We start from the raw sequence: 13,860 nt of genomic DNA on the forward strand, positions 1-13,860 counted from the left end.
AAGGTTCTAATAAAATGTGTATATTAGGCAAGTTTACTTGCATTTTAGTAATAAGATTCAAAAGAGGCTTAGAGAATGTGGAAACTGATAACACAGGGCAGAAGAGAAGGGTGTAAAGTGATTTTAAATGATTTTTTTAAGGAAATTGTTATTTTTCTATTTTTTTTTTTTTTTTTTTTTGAAATAATTTCACTTTGTTGCCTTGGGTAGAGTGGTGTTAACTTAGCTCACTGTGACCTCAACTTTTGGGCTGAAGTGATCCTCTTATCTCAGCCTCCCGATTAGCTGGAGCTACAGGTGCCCACCACCAGGTCCAGCTATTATTTTTTCTAATTTTAGTTAAAGATGGGTCTCATTCTTTTTCAGGCTGGTCTTGAACTCCTGAGCTCAAGCAATCCACCTGCCTTGGCCTCCCAGAGGGCAGGGATTATAGGCATGAGCAACCATGCCCTGCATCATTTTCTCATTTAAAGTTTATTTTTAGCTAATAAACTTCATAGGAGAAAAAGTAAGCCTGCTGTGTTTTTATGTAAGCATTATCTTATAAATCTTTCAGCCTCGTCCAGAGTCTAAGCCTGAAACTCAGATTCCACCACAGAGACCTCAAAGGGATCAAAGAGTGCGAGAACAGCGGATAAATATTCCTCCCCAGAGAGGCCCCAGACCAAGTAAGAACTCAGAAGGGTGATTGCTCTGATTTGGGGGATTCTGAAGTAGGAGCTTATTTGAGGGGGAATGGTTTATATTTGTGTACTTTAAAAGAAAAAAGTTATTGATCGAATCACCTCTGTTTAGAGGGAAAACTATTGAAGGTGAGTCATTAGTCACTTAGTTATCTCCATTGTCTTGTTTTTCACTGCTGTTTTGTTTCCTTTTAAAGTTCGTGAGGCTGGTGAGCAAGGTGATGTTGAACCCCGAAGAATTGTGAGACACCCTGACAGTCACCAGCTCTTCATTGGCAATCTGCCTCATGAGGTGGACAAATCCGAGCTTAAAGATTTCTTTCAAAGTAGGTTTTGAATTTTGAACACTAATTTCATCTAGCTGGGCAGTGTGTAATAGCAATAGAAGATGAGCCACATATGTAATCTTACTTTCTGTAATACAGTAAGAAGAAACTGGAGAGTTTACTTTTAATAATATTTTGTTTAACCCAGTGTAGCTGAAGCATTGTTGTCAACATGTACGAATATTATAAGAGATTTTACATTTTTTATATTGTCTTTAAATTCCAGTGAGTATTTTACATTTACATGTGCAGCACATTTTAGTTCAGAGTAGCTACATTTCAAGTGCTCAATAGTCATGTAAAATGTATTTATTTTACAGCGTACATTTAATTTTTAAAGGAAATAGTCCTAAATAGTTACCTGGGGATCTGTTTTACTTGCAGATTATGGGAATGTGGTGGAGCTGCGCATCAACAGTGGTGGGAAATTACCCAATTTTGGTTTTGTTGTGTTTGATGATTCTGAGCCTGTTCAGAAGGTCCTTAGCAACAGGGTAAGCAGTATTTCATCTTGTTCTTTTTTCATAGCATATCTTGGTTCTTTGAATATCTATGTATTCATCCTTAGACTTGTGTCTCCGCTGTGTGAGACTTGGGTCTCCACTGTGTGATGTGAAATTTATTCCAACATATATGGGTAATTTATTTTATCATGTTCAACATTATTAAAGACCTGCCTGGAGATTTAGAACAAACCTGATTTTTGAACAAGTGGATGATGAAAATGAAATAACAGTGATAAGCACACTGAGGCTTATGTAAATTCCTTTCCTTATTGGTGGCTTCTGGAATAAAGGAGATGAAATACAGTGTTACTTTTACCTAAGATAAGAGACAGTTTGCTCAAGGTAGTTTTGGTATACAGCTGTTACCAGAGTATAACTATTAAGCACTTCTCCTTAAATTATAAAAGTTGTCTGTGTTTAGAAGGTAAATTATATAGTTGATCCTATTTGGAATCATCTTTGCTAATAGTATTCTTGCCATGTACATTCTAAAATAGATTTGCAGAATAGAAGTCTTATTGTGAAGCTCTATAGAAAGAACCTTCAGTTCCCCTGTACCTGTCATTAGCAAAAAAATATGTTTTGTAATAGAGAAGAACAAGGATATAAGTAATACAAATTTATTGAGATGGGTATGAGATCTTTAAAAGCTATGCTTTTTTGAGGTGAAATTCACTTAATGTATCCACTACAAAATTGAGAAATGTGAGAACAGTGGTTTATCCTACTAAGAACACTAAATTCTGAACCCAGAAATGTCCAGTAGATTTTGTAGGTAAATCCATCATTCAGCATGTATTAGGTCTAGTGGCCATTGTTCATTTCACTATATTGATAGAAGCTGTACTTTTTTCAATAATTTGTTTAGTACAGAAATAGCTTATATAGACTGATTACCATATTGTAGGGTAGCACAGTGGGTCAGAGCTACTTCATAGTTTCATGGCCTCAGTTTATATTTCTCTGCCATTACTCAGTGTGGTAACCTGTATGGCAAGTTCTTTAACCTCTCCCATCCCTTAGTTTGCTAGTTTCTAAGTAGTTATCCTGGCAACCTTCAGGATTGTTGCCTAGATTGAATGCACTGATAAATTTGAATAGAATCCTTCCCTGCATAAAAAATATTTACAAACTTAAATTGCCAATGAAGAGCACAAATTGAATTTGTTGGAATGTTTGATAACCCTGTTAACTACTTTGGCTCTGTTAGAAAAAGAACTTTTAAGAGTTAGTGTGGATGTATCCTTTTTTTCTCTAAAATTCATTTTCTTATCAATATTTTTCAAAATTCTTACAAGGTGAATAGTATTGTGCTATATAGGTCAAATTAATGATATTTTTATTTAGATGTGTGTACTTTACATAAGTACATACAGTACCATCTTACCACATTATGTGATGATGTTTTATTCTAAGCCTCCAAGTCCATGGAAAAGGTGGTGATTCTTATTCTATTTCCATAATTTTATGAAAAAATAAAATTTGCTTCAATGAATACAGTGAGTTGTGCTGTTTTTATCTTTTTATTTTTATTTTCTTTTATTATGCTGTTTAAATTGGCCTTTTATTGAACTTGTTTTGGCCAGCATACCTAACCACCTCTGTGTATTTGTTAATAGGAGGTTATGTGTTCTGACTTCCTAGCAAAAACAAAACTGAGAACTTGCTGATTTATAATCTGTGCTTTCTTTTTCTTATTTATTTTTTAAATTTCAGATTAATATGAGGGTACAAATGCTGTTTCTGTCTCTCTCTCTCTCTTTTTTTTTTTTTTTTTTGAGACAGAGTCTCAAGCTCTTGCCCTGGGGAGAGTGCTGTGGTGTCACAGCTCACAGCAACCTCAAACTCGTGGGCTTAAGTGATTCTCTTGACTCAGCTTCCTAAGTAGCTGGGACTACAGGTGCCTGCCACAACACCCAGCTATTTTTTTGTTGTTGCAGTTGTCATTATTGTTTTAGCTGGTCCGGGCCAGGTTTGAACCCACCAGCTTCGGTATATGCGGTGGCGTCCTACCCACTGAGCTGTGGATGCTGGCCACAAATGCTGTTTCTTTATGATAGCTTTGTATTATCTTTGATCACAGCCCATCAGCATTTAGTAAGTCTTGGTCACCTTTATTTTTACATTTTTATATTTACATTTTTTATATTTTACAGCCCATCATGTTCAGAGGTGAAGTCCGCCTGAATGTGGAAGAGAAGAAGACTCGAGCTGCCAGGGAAGGGGACCGTCGAGATAACCGCCTTCGGGGACCTGGAGGCCCTCGAGGTGGGCTGGGTGGAGGCATGAGAGGCCCTCCTCGTGGAGGCATGGTGCAGAAACCAGGATTTGGAGTGGGAAGGGGGATTGCTCCAAGGCAGTGAATTGTTCTTCACTGATCTTCACACAGCCGTTCACACCCTAACTCCTACAGAATGGTGAATTTCTTCAACCAGCCTTTGCTATCTTGGGAGTATGATCCTAGTCTGTTATAAACTGCTTACTTTTGTACCATTTTACTTCTTGTGTTAATGGTGTGTGCTCCTTATCCCTTCCCTCTCCTGACCTTGAGTCCTTCACTTTCAATTTTGTGGAATGGTATTTTAGGAGTAACGAATTTTTAAAGAAGAAAAACAGACTGAATTTCCTTGCTTTGCATACACAGACTGGATTTTTTTTTAACAGCCATTTCCCCAAAGGAATGTGTGTCTCGCTTATTACTGACATTTGGTGTTTCGTTCATTGGAATATTTCTTACTTATTTTCTACATGTTTCAAAAGCCTGTGAGAAATACAGGATTTGATAAACATTTTAAAGGCAGGAAAAGCCCAAATTGTTTCTTCTAGTATGAGAGTCATAACTACCTTCTGGTGTGGAGAAATTGCCATTGGAAAATTTAACAATTTTGATTCTCACTGGTGTGGTTAAAAACTGAATAAAAGGTGTTAATAGAGTTTTTCTTTTGCTATTTGATCACAAAACAATTCTCAAACCTGTTTTTGCCATTAAAATTTAAATTGTGAGATAGGTTTTAAATGTCTAGACTGCAACTGATACGCTTTTCTTGAACTGTTAGATTTTTTTGAAGAGTTTTTTCATGTTAAATTTGTATTTGTAAAAAAAAAAAACAACAAAAAAACAACAACAAAAAAAACAAACAAAAAATCCCCCAAACAGAAATAACAAAAAACCAGAGCAAAACTGTTGTGCCTTCTATTTATCTTTGATTACAGTCTTGGCAGTTGTTTAAAGAAAACAAAGTATGTGGGGAATGTAGAATCCCTCTTTCCGTCACCTTGTATATCTTGTTTTAACATTGTTATGCCTTATTCTAAGATTGAGTCTCAAACTGGAATGCCTTTAAAGACAGATGTTTCTATAGTGGTCCTTTGACCTAAATAGTTCAGCATTTGTATTAAGTTTTATTTTGGTATCTAAGCAGATTCCTAATCATAGCCCGTAAGAAGGAATGTGACATTAATACTGGACTTTGCTGATGTGCTCAAGTGTCTGCAGTTTCTTTAAATCATAGCCATATGGTAAATTTTCTATTTTGTTACGGTTCTCTCTCTCTCTTTTTTTGATGGGCATGCAGTGGGTGTTTCTTGGAAATGGCCAATTTTTATTAAAATATTTCTGGAAGAAAATTTAATCTGGCAATATAGACTAATACTCGTTTTACATAGTATGTTATTTTTTGAGTGCTGTGTGTGAGGTGGGTGAAGGTTTTGCTTACACGTGTGAAGCAAGCCTTTGTGTGATACCTTGTCACTACTACCTGAAGGTCAACCAGTTTGTCAAATTTAACTTAATTTATTTTCCTAACAGTGTTCATCTTTCAAACTGTATATGAATAGGAATAGGAATGTTACATTTTGCCTTTATTGAGAAATTCTAGGTTGCTGTGAAGGGGTTAGTTAAAACTAAAATGAAGTTTGATGTTACCAGTTTGGTCCTAGTACCTCAAATACTTGAAAATTGGCAGCATCTCTTTTAAAGAAAGAAACTTAAGTAATTGAATCACATATCTGTTTTTTGGGTCAATTTAAATAACTGTTTGGCCCAGACCAGTGATAATTAGAAGAAATTCAGTTGTAGCTTATATTAAGCTTGTGAGGGGTACAAAAAAATAAAAAAGTTAGCCTCAGTTACTTTTGAAAAACATTTTAAGTTGTAGTGACTTTAAGCTCATTAAATTGTGGACAACCTAGACATTATTTTTCACAAGTGAATCCTAAATCATACATTTCTAAACTAGACTCTTAACTCAAAGGCTGAAGTGCACTACTAACTAGGTGCAGTGATCCTCAGCTTGGCATTATTATCACATCCTACTGGACATTTGTAAATGGGTGAGATTTGGAGGGGCTGCAGAAGGAGAATCCTCATCTGGCATTTATCTCCTGTTTACACAGGGAGATACCTAATGTGCTATAAAAATGAAGGTACCCCATTGAGAACACTGATAATCCCTATTCCTGTGGGTACAGCTGTGAGATGAAGAGAACCAGGATGAATATTTATCTTGAAATTCAGCCTCAGATAAATATAATTAGGAAATGGGAATCTATTTCAGGAATTAAAGTAACATCTACTCTAATAATTTTGCTTTCTATTATTTGTACCGTGTGTGTGTGTGTATGTGTGTGTGTGTGTGTGTGTGTGTGTGTCTTGTGGGCATATATGCGTTTAAAGTGTAGAGGGTAGCAATATATGTTAGATGCTGCTTGTGACTTGCTGCAGGGAATTACTGCATAGTCCTAGAAAACAGAAACCTTCCTTTAATATCACGTACTTAGGAATGGGATGGTTGTGGGGCAGTTTTGAATAGCATTGGATCTGATAGATAGGATTTAGCATCAGTGTCAGCACTGTTAAGAATCTTGATATAATTGTTTACATTATTGCATATAAACAGCTTAGAGTTACATTCACACAACTGGGAAGTGAAAGTAAGATAGGACAGAGTTTTCTATAGGCTCATTATATTCAAAATTTTCAAATTTTAAAGTATAATTTTTTTGTAGAAATGGACCAGTGAAAAGTGTGCTACTGAGGTTTAAACCCTTGACCCATGAATATTTTATCTGGATGAGATTTTGGTTCAGAGAGTCTCAGTCTTTAAAGATGTTTTGAGGCCAGATGTGGTGGCTCACGACTGTAATCCCAGCACTTGGGAGGCCAAGGCAGGTGGATTGCCTAAGCTCAGGACTTCTAGACGAGCCTGAGCAAAAGTGAGACCCTGTCTTTAAAAAAAAAAAAAAAAGTAGCCGGATGTTGTGGGTGCCTGTAGTCCCAGCTGCTGGGGAGGCTGAGACAAGAGAATTGCTTGAGCTCAAAGAGTTTGAGGTTGCTGTGAGCTGTGGTGTCGCAGCACTCTATTGTAGGCGACAAAGTGAGACTGTCAAAAAAAAAAAAAAAACAGTGAAAACAAATAGATCGTGGGCCTTATGGAAATATTTTTGTTTTCTTGTGTATTTCAGTGTTCTCAATTTTCTCAGCTATTACTGGTTAGCAGTGAAGTGGTTAATCTAAAAATAATTTGATTTCAGATGAGTAGGTTACTATTACAGCATTAGTTGAATTGCACTTTAGTTTAAGTTAGAAAACTTAATTTTTATATCTACTCCAGGAAGGATGACTCCCAAATAATGCAAGAGGAAGAAATGGCATCAGAGAAGTTAAATGACTAGGTCTCTGAGTCATGTGGCAAGGAGCAGATTGGCTTTGTAAACTGATGGTTTTTCTCTAGAACCATAATGCTTGTTTATATTTCATGACATATATCATAATGAAATTACTACTATAGAGAGACCTGAGTCTGAAAGACATTCAGAACAAGTTTAGCATCACTGTTGGTAGTTTCCTTTAGGGCAAAGTAGATAAAGTTGTTTTTTTGTAGGTGTCCTTTTGATTTATAGGTTTAATATGGTAACACAATAATAGTGATTTGTTCTTAAATTTTTTTTTTCTCATCTGGTTTGACAATACATTGAGTACAAACCTGAAATCTGGATGTAGATAATATTTTTATTAAAGCACCATCCAGGTGAGTTTACAGAAATTGTATTTTGTACTTATAATTGCCACCCCCGATATTTTCCTATATTCCTCTATATGAAAACCCTTGTAGAATTTAGTGAGTTATTGGAAAATGTGGCACTTTATAGAAAGCAGTTTATTAGAATGTAAATGGAGATCTTTCTATGAAGTTTAGATTTGTAGGCCACTGTTTATGCTGAGAGATCATTATTTCTTGTAAGCAAATGGCTGCATTTGTCAAATCTACTGATACATTAGTCTCTTACAATTTTCTTTTGGTGTTACTTAAAAGAATCTCTGCAGGAGCATACTGATGAGATAACTGTATTTGAATATTAGGTTTTAGCTTACTACCTAATGTACCAGAAGTACACAGTGGACAATTAAAGGTAGAGAGCCCTCCATATGTTTTAGAAACTTAGCACTGTTTAATGTGACAAACTAATAAACCATGTAGCATTAGATGATAACTAAGAATTTCTGGTTTTAAGGTGGTAATGCCTTTTTGGGTTCAATTTGTTTACTGTGATATTCTGGGCACCATAGGTGGACATGTCAACTCTTAATATATTAGTGAAGGAGAAAAAGTGGCATAAGTGAGCTAAAACTTCTATTTACATTTTTATTGGTGGATATATATCTAGCTCAGGATAATACTGAAGTTGGATGGCCTTGCTCATGCTTTCGTGTAATAGTCTAAAATCAAGGGCTCGAATGAGCAAGAAGGAAGTTTAGAGGTCATCTAAATGCCCTAACTAGTTTTGGTTTTGATTATGCTTATGTACAGGCTTAGAATGCAGGTGGTTCGATTTTTATTTATATGACTTATTTTGAAAGCTTTGGACAGTCTCCCCTCCTCTCCATTTTCACTTCATTAGCTTTTTTTAGCTCTCAGTAAGAGGAAAATAATACTGGAAATCAGTTCCACAATTACTTTCATAAACCATGTAACTTGGTCAGTTACAGAAATCCATAGTACTTTGAAATGAGGCTAGTGTCCCAGATTCATAAAGGGATGTTCATACAGTGTGTCTTGCAGTTTTTGAAGAGTAAATTAGGGGTGTTTACCAAAAATCAGCTTGATTTACTTAAATACTTTTTCAGGAGTCCACTTTGGGAAATTTTCCTACAATTTGGGTGATATAAGGAAGATTATATCCTATTTAACCTGAATAGAAATAGTTTTTACTCTGAATTTAAAACCACTTTAGTTACTCATTCTCTCCAAGCTTTGAGGTCATCTGTTCAACTTTGAACTTTTAAAATTTTGTTTTAAACATTGTATATACACTGATTCGATCCTTTTAAATTAAGACTTTATATCAAGAAGCTGTTATAAAGTAGGAGAGAAGAGGACTTCCTTCTTTGACACATTTGGTGTACATTTAAGTAGCTTGTAGAAGACATCATTTAAAAAATTTGTATTTTCAACCTCTTGGTCAGTTTGCTTGGATGTTAGATTTTGAAGAAGGATGAGGTACAGGTAATAGAATAGGAATCATTTGTGATAAGGATGAAAAAGAATTATAATTTTGAATGAGAAACATCAATATTTTGTAAATTTTCTTCCCTTTCTCATTACCACCACAAGACTAGGAGAAACTTGTAGAATTCTTTGAGTCATAGAATGTTAGAATTCTTTCTTTTGGAAAGGACTAAGAAGTGATTTGTACAACACTTTCATTTTATAAAAGATTGGAAAATTGATGACTACAGAGTTCCATATTGACTTGTATATGGAGACCCTTCAGGGATTATCAGTTTAGGTTTACTGTAGGAAAGCCAGAGCAGTTAAAGTTGATCAGGATCTGGGGAGAAAAGGGAATGTACACCCTTCTATGTTTATTACCCTGTTGCTTGTATAGTTCGGTTTTCACAGCCTGGTCTTCTCTATTTTCTTAGAATTGTTTTAATGCCCAGCTCTCAGAGGCTGTTGTTCAAGGACATTAACTTGTGCTCCCCTCAGGGATGGGTTTACTACTAGCTGTCAGAAAGCTATTGGGTATCCTAATGTGTTAATAGCTGAAACTCAGCTGTAATTATTTCATTAATACTTCAGCATTTTGCATTCTGTACACTGTGGTGCTTTTCCCACCTTGTATTGTTATAAATGTAAGCTCCTAGGGGGCAGCTGTTTGTCTTAGGCACGTACTCTGTTTAGTGCCTGCATTGCCATGTATGTATCAGGATCCTGATATTCTTTTTCAGCTGTTTCTCCCATTCTTCACGGAAGTGATAGTCCAGCCTTGCTAAACTGCTTGTGGTGTCCGGATAAGCCAGGCATTGCCAATTCCATGGCTTTAAGTAAGTGCCTTCTCTGTTCCCTGAAGACAAACTTGCATTCTAACCCTCCCTCCCCACCCATCAATCTTCTTGCCGTGTAAGTCAAGTTCAAGAACTGTTGTTTTCCCCTAAGGAAAGATTTGCAACAAGAATGGGGATTCCTTTTTTGTGGCTGATGTGTCCAGAATTTGAAGTGAGGAACAAATTAATTTTCACCTACTTTTTAAATTGTCTCTCCTGTTTGAGGTATCTCAGCCTTTTTTTAGACTGTGTTCCTACAGCATTTTATGTCTTTCTAAAGTTCACAGCTTACCTTTCAACCTAGAATGACGTTACCTGTCTTAGTACCTTATTAGACTGCAAGCTCTTAGCGAACATAGACTGGAGGATTAATTCCTGTATTCCACCGGAAGGTACGGTGACATGCTGAGTCCCTGAATGATAACTTCCTGTGTTGAATAGCTTTACATATTTCTCTGTTTTCATTCTCACGGGGAGGTGTGTCTGGAGATAGGCCTTACTTCAATACGTTTTAGGCACTATTATAACATTTCAGTTGAGATTGTGGGCTTAGGACGAGAAAGCTATTTCTTTCTGATTATGCCTAGTACATGTCAGGCACTTTGTTTCTACGCAAAAGAGTTTTTGTTTGACGTTCATTTCTATGCACAGACTTATTCTTCATTGCTCATTTAGTTTGTGATATCTCCCATGCTTTAAGTCCAAGTCTTCTAATTCCTCTTTTTGTTACTCCCCACATCTAGTCTCCTGCTGAAGTCTTGTCCTGTCAGTTCTACCTCAACAGTCTTTCACATCTTTCTTACCTATTTTCAGTAGTCTCTCAGCTGCATTTTGCCTCTTACTACTCCAGCCTACTTTATACACAACGTTAGATTCATCTTACAAAAACAGCTCTGACCATGTATCCCATGTATGTGTTCTATCTCCCCAGCTAGACTGTAAGCTCCTTATGGGCAGGATCTGTGTCTGAGTCATCTTTGTATCTCTCATAGCACCAACCAATAAATATTTCTTGAATGAATAAAAGAAATTTCATTTCTCAAATTAAAGGCTTGTCTAAAGTGAGATGTTTTCCAGGTTATGCATAGATTTCTCCCTAGAGTAATTGGAAGACTTCAGAAGTTCTCTTGCATATAAAATTGCTTAAATAGTAAAAATTGATTTAACCACAGAAAATTTCAGAAAACTTTAATTTCCATTGGAATCAGCATGGATATGTGTATATGGATGGTTCAATAAATATACTTTTATATACATGTATCACAGAAATTGTACATTCCATCTTCAAACTGCAGAAATAGATTTTTTACAAGCCAAAAAATAACTGCCATAACTTTTATGACTTCATGCAAAAAAGGGAAGACTAAGTGGCAAAAGGGAAATTGATTGTTCAAGGTTGAGTGTCCAGTAAGAAGTAAAAATGTTACATTAAGGAAGCGATTGCTTAACACGCTGCTTAAGGTGGTAGCCAAACAAATCCTTAACTGCAGCATTAAGGCCATACCAAGTTTATACATATATACAAAGAAATTTCCATATAAAAGACATACTATCACTTTTTTCTGGGAAAGGATGAGGAGCTTTGTGAGTAATTTTGACCAAATTTTTCAGGCCTGTTGACTAAACTATTCTATGCTGCTGCTTAGAAATCTGGCAAGCTGTTGGAATTGGTATGTTGGCTTATGACTTCTGGTCTCTCAGAGTTCCAATCATTTTAAACCTCACAGGGTTAGAACACTTTGTAGCTCACACTGCCCAACCAGGCATATTTTTAAAATCTGTCCAAAGTATTTGGAATCACAGAATTATAACTTACAGTTGTCTTACCTGTAAAAGACTCCACAGTCATGCAGGCATTGTGACCTGAAGAGTTACATAGTGCCCTTACATTCTTTGGGGTTAAAATTACTGAATAGGGTAGTAATGAACCAAAGTATAAGGTTTCAGGAAACACCCCTAGTTATCAAAAGTTAATGTCTAGTTTTTACCTCTTATGTGTCATGACACATTTGACAGCTACCTTTTTGGAATAAAGGAAACAGAATTATTTGGAGAAGAATAACAATTTGTGACCTGCCTTTCTGCCTAAAGGTCAAATCAGGGAACTTTTAAGACAAATAGTACATTCTTGTGCAAATATCCAGATGGGTGTGAAATGGGGAAAACATGAAGGACAATCCTTTGGAAGATGACTTCAGTTAATGCGGAAGTCATTTGCTTTGGCGAGGTTTGGGTGACACTGGTTCTGTTGACAGAAACTGGCCCATCTTAAATTAGTGAATGAATCGTGAGTCAAGATGAAAAATGGGAAGTTACTAAGTTTTAAGATAAATTGTATAAACAAAATAATCCTTTTCCCTTGACTTTGAGCATTTTACAGTCATATATCATTTGGTTTTAAATCAATCTAATAACTTTTCTATTAATGTCTTAGCAGTGAATTGGTACATTTCTAAATAGTACTGTTCATTCCCAATTTTATGGGCCAGTTTCCAAGTATGTATGGCTCTAGCATGTTCGTTCAAACAGCTATGGCTTCAAGGTAATTCATTCTCCCATAGATTCCCTGGGCCAAACCTGAGAATTAAGGTTGCTGGAAATGGCCTGTCCTGGATGAGAGGACCACATAATTTGTGATTTGGAAGCTCCACAGTATATTTGGAACACTTTGGAGCAGTCACTGCTTATTCCAATCATGCACCAACCACTTCACTACTTGTGAAGAGTGACACTGCTAGGTGTTTGCATGGGAGAACTTTGCCTCAATTCTGGGTAGTGATTTTAACAACAGGTCTGTTGTGATGCTGATCCAGACAATGAGACTAAAATACCCATTGACAGTCATGGAAAGGGCTTACAGTGTGCTCCCTTAAAATAGCTAAAGACATTATATCTAGTTTTTCAAACTTATTTGTAGATCCCTGCTGTGTTTTGCACTAACCTTTGGTTTGATGTTCAAAGCAAACATTTTATCTATGTCCAAATAGACTAAGCAGGAGGGACTCCATTGAGATTTAATTTGCTTATCTCATTTCAACTATTAGTGCTGAAAATGTTATAATGGCTTAAGTATTAGAAGAGCGAACCACTAAAAATATGAAATAGTATGAATTTAAAATGCTCTGAAATGCCTTCTGGGACCCTCCAATTTTTATCTTCTTCCATACCTTTCAGGCTACATGTTGAGCGTGGTATGCTTTTAAATGAGGTAGAAATATATCTAATGTGGAAAAGGTTTAGTTTAGCAAACTGCTTATTTGATATGTAAGCACCACTTTTAAAAAAGATTTGGGGCACTCTTTCATTTACTAGGGTAGGTTTACTGTCTTTCCCTAAAATATTTCTGAAGAATTAAGTTACCTTTCTTAAGGTGAAAGAAACTACCTTTTATAAACTTCACTAGCACTTACTTATTTTTTCTATTCATACTTGTCTTTCCCCACCCCATTTTTCTTTGTGGACCTGATTTTGTACTTTGAATAGGGATGCTCCCTGGGTTGGGAGAGGTAATTTCAGATGCTGCTGAGGGTAAAAAAGGATAGACATATTGTCCTCCAGGTCTGCTCTGTTTATAATTTCGGTTAGATCAATAAAAGGTAATATATTTGGAGCACAAGCTCCCCTTTAAAAATACCTTCATTATACTAAGGTATAATGGCTTGATTAAAAAAGTAACTAGGAGAAACTTTTTCAGAATCAGTATAGAATAGGGAGCTCGGAGTAGAACCATGACTTTTCCATACTGCTCTATCTCCTTTCTAGGGCCTGCCTATACTTAACGGGTTGAATTGATGCCCTTAAGATTTGAATTTCTAGTGGATACCAGGTATACTTCTGAGATAAAGGAAAAGATAACTTCCCCAAGATAAATACAGGAAAATCTAAGCTGGGCAGGAAGTGTCAGCTAATGGAAAGGAGATAGAATGAGCTGTTGTGTTCATGAAGGAACTATTGGGTTGCCTTTGAGAACCACTAAAAGATGGATTGCAAATCTTTCCAAGCATGTCTCCCATTCATTA

The 13,860-nt window shown here is 36.1% G+C and overlaps 1 protein-coding gene across 1 annotated transcript in view; it reads left to right on the forward strand.

Annotated features, from left to right (window-relative positions):
* Window positions 1-5,147, forward strand: part of G3BP1 (G3BP stress granule assembly factor 1) — a 32,817-nt gene extending 27,670 nt beyond the window's left edge. The window contains exons 9-12 of the mRNA XM_053566405.1: window positions 557-668; window positions 881-1,009; window positions 1,394-1,503; window positions 3,672-5,147. Coding sequence (XP_053422380.1) covers window positions 557-668; window positions 881-1,009; window positions 1,394-1,503; window positions 3,672-3,878 — 558 coding nt within the window. The 3' untranslated portion in view covers window positions 3,879-5,147. The remainder of the gene's footprint in view (window positions 1-556; window positions 669-880; window positions 1,010-1,393; window positions 1,504-3,671) is intronic.
* Window positions 5,148-13,860: the final 8,713 nt, after the last annotated feature.

Source organism: Nycticebus coucang, chromosome 17 (assembly GCF_027406575.1).
Source record: "Nycticebus coucang isolate mNycCou1 chromosome 17, mNycCou1.pri, whole genome shotgun sequence".
Lineage (NCBI taxonomy): Eukaryota > Metazoa > Chordata > Mammalia > Primates > Lorisidae > Nycticebus > Nycticebus coucang.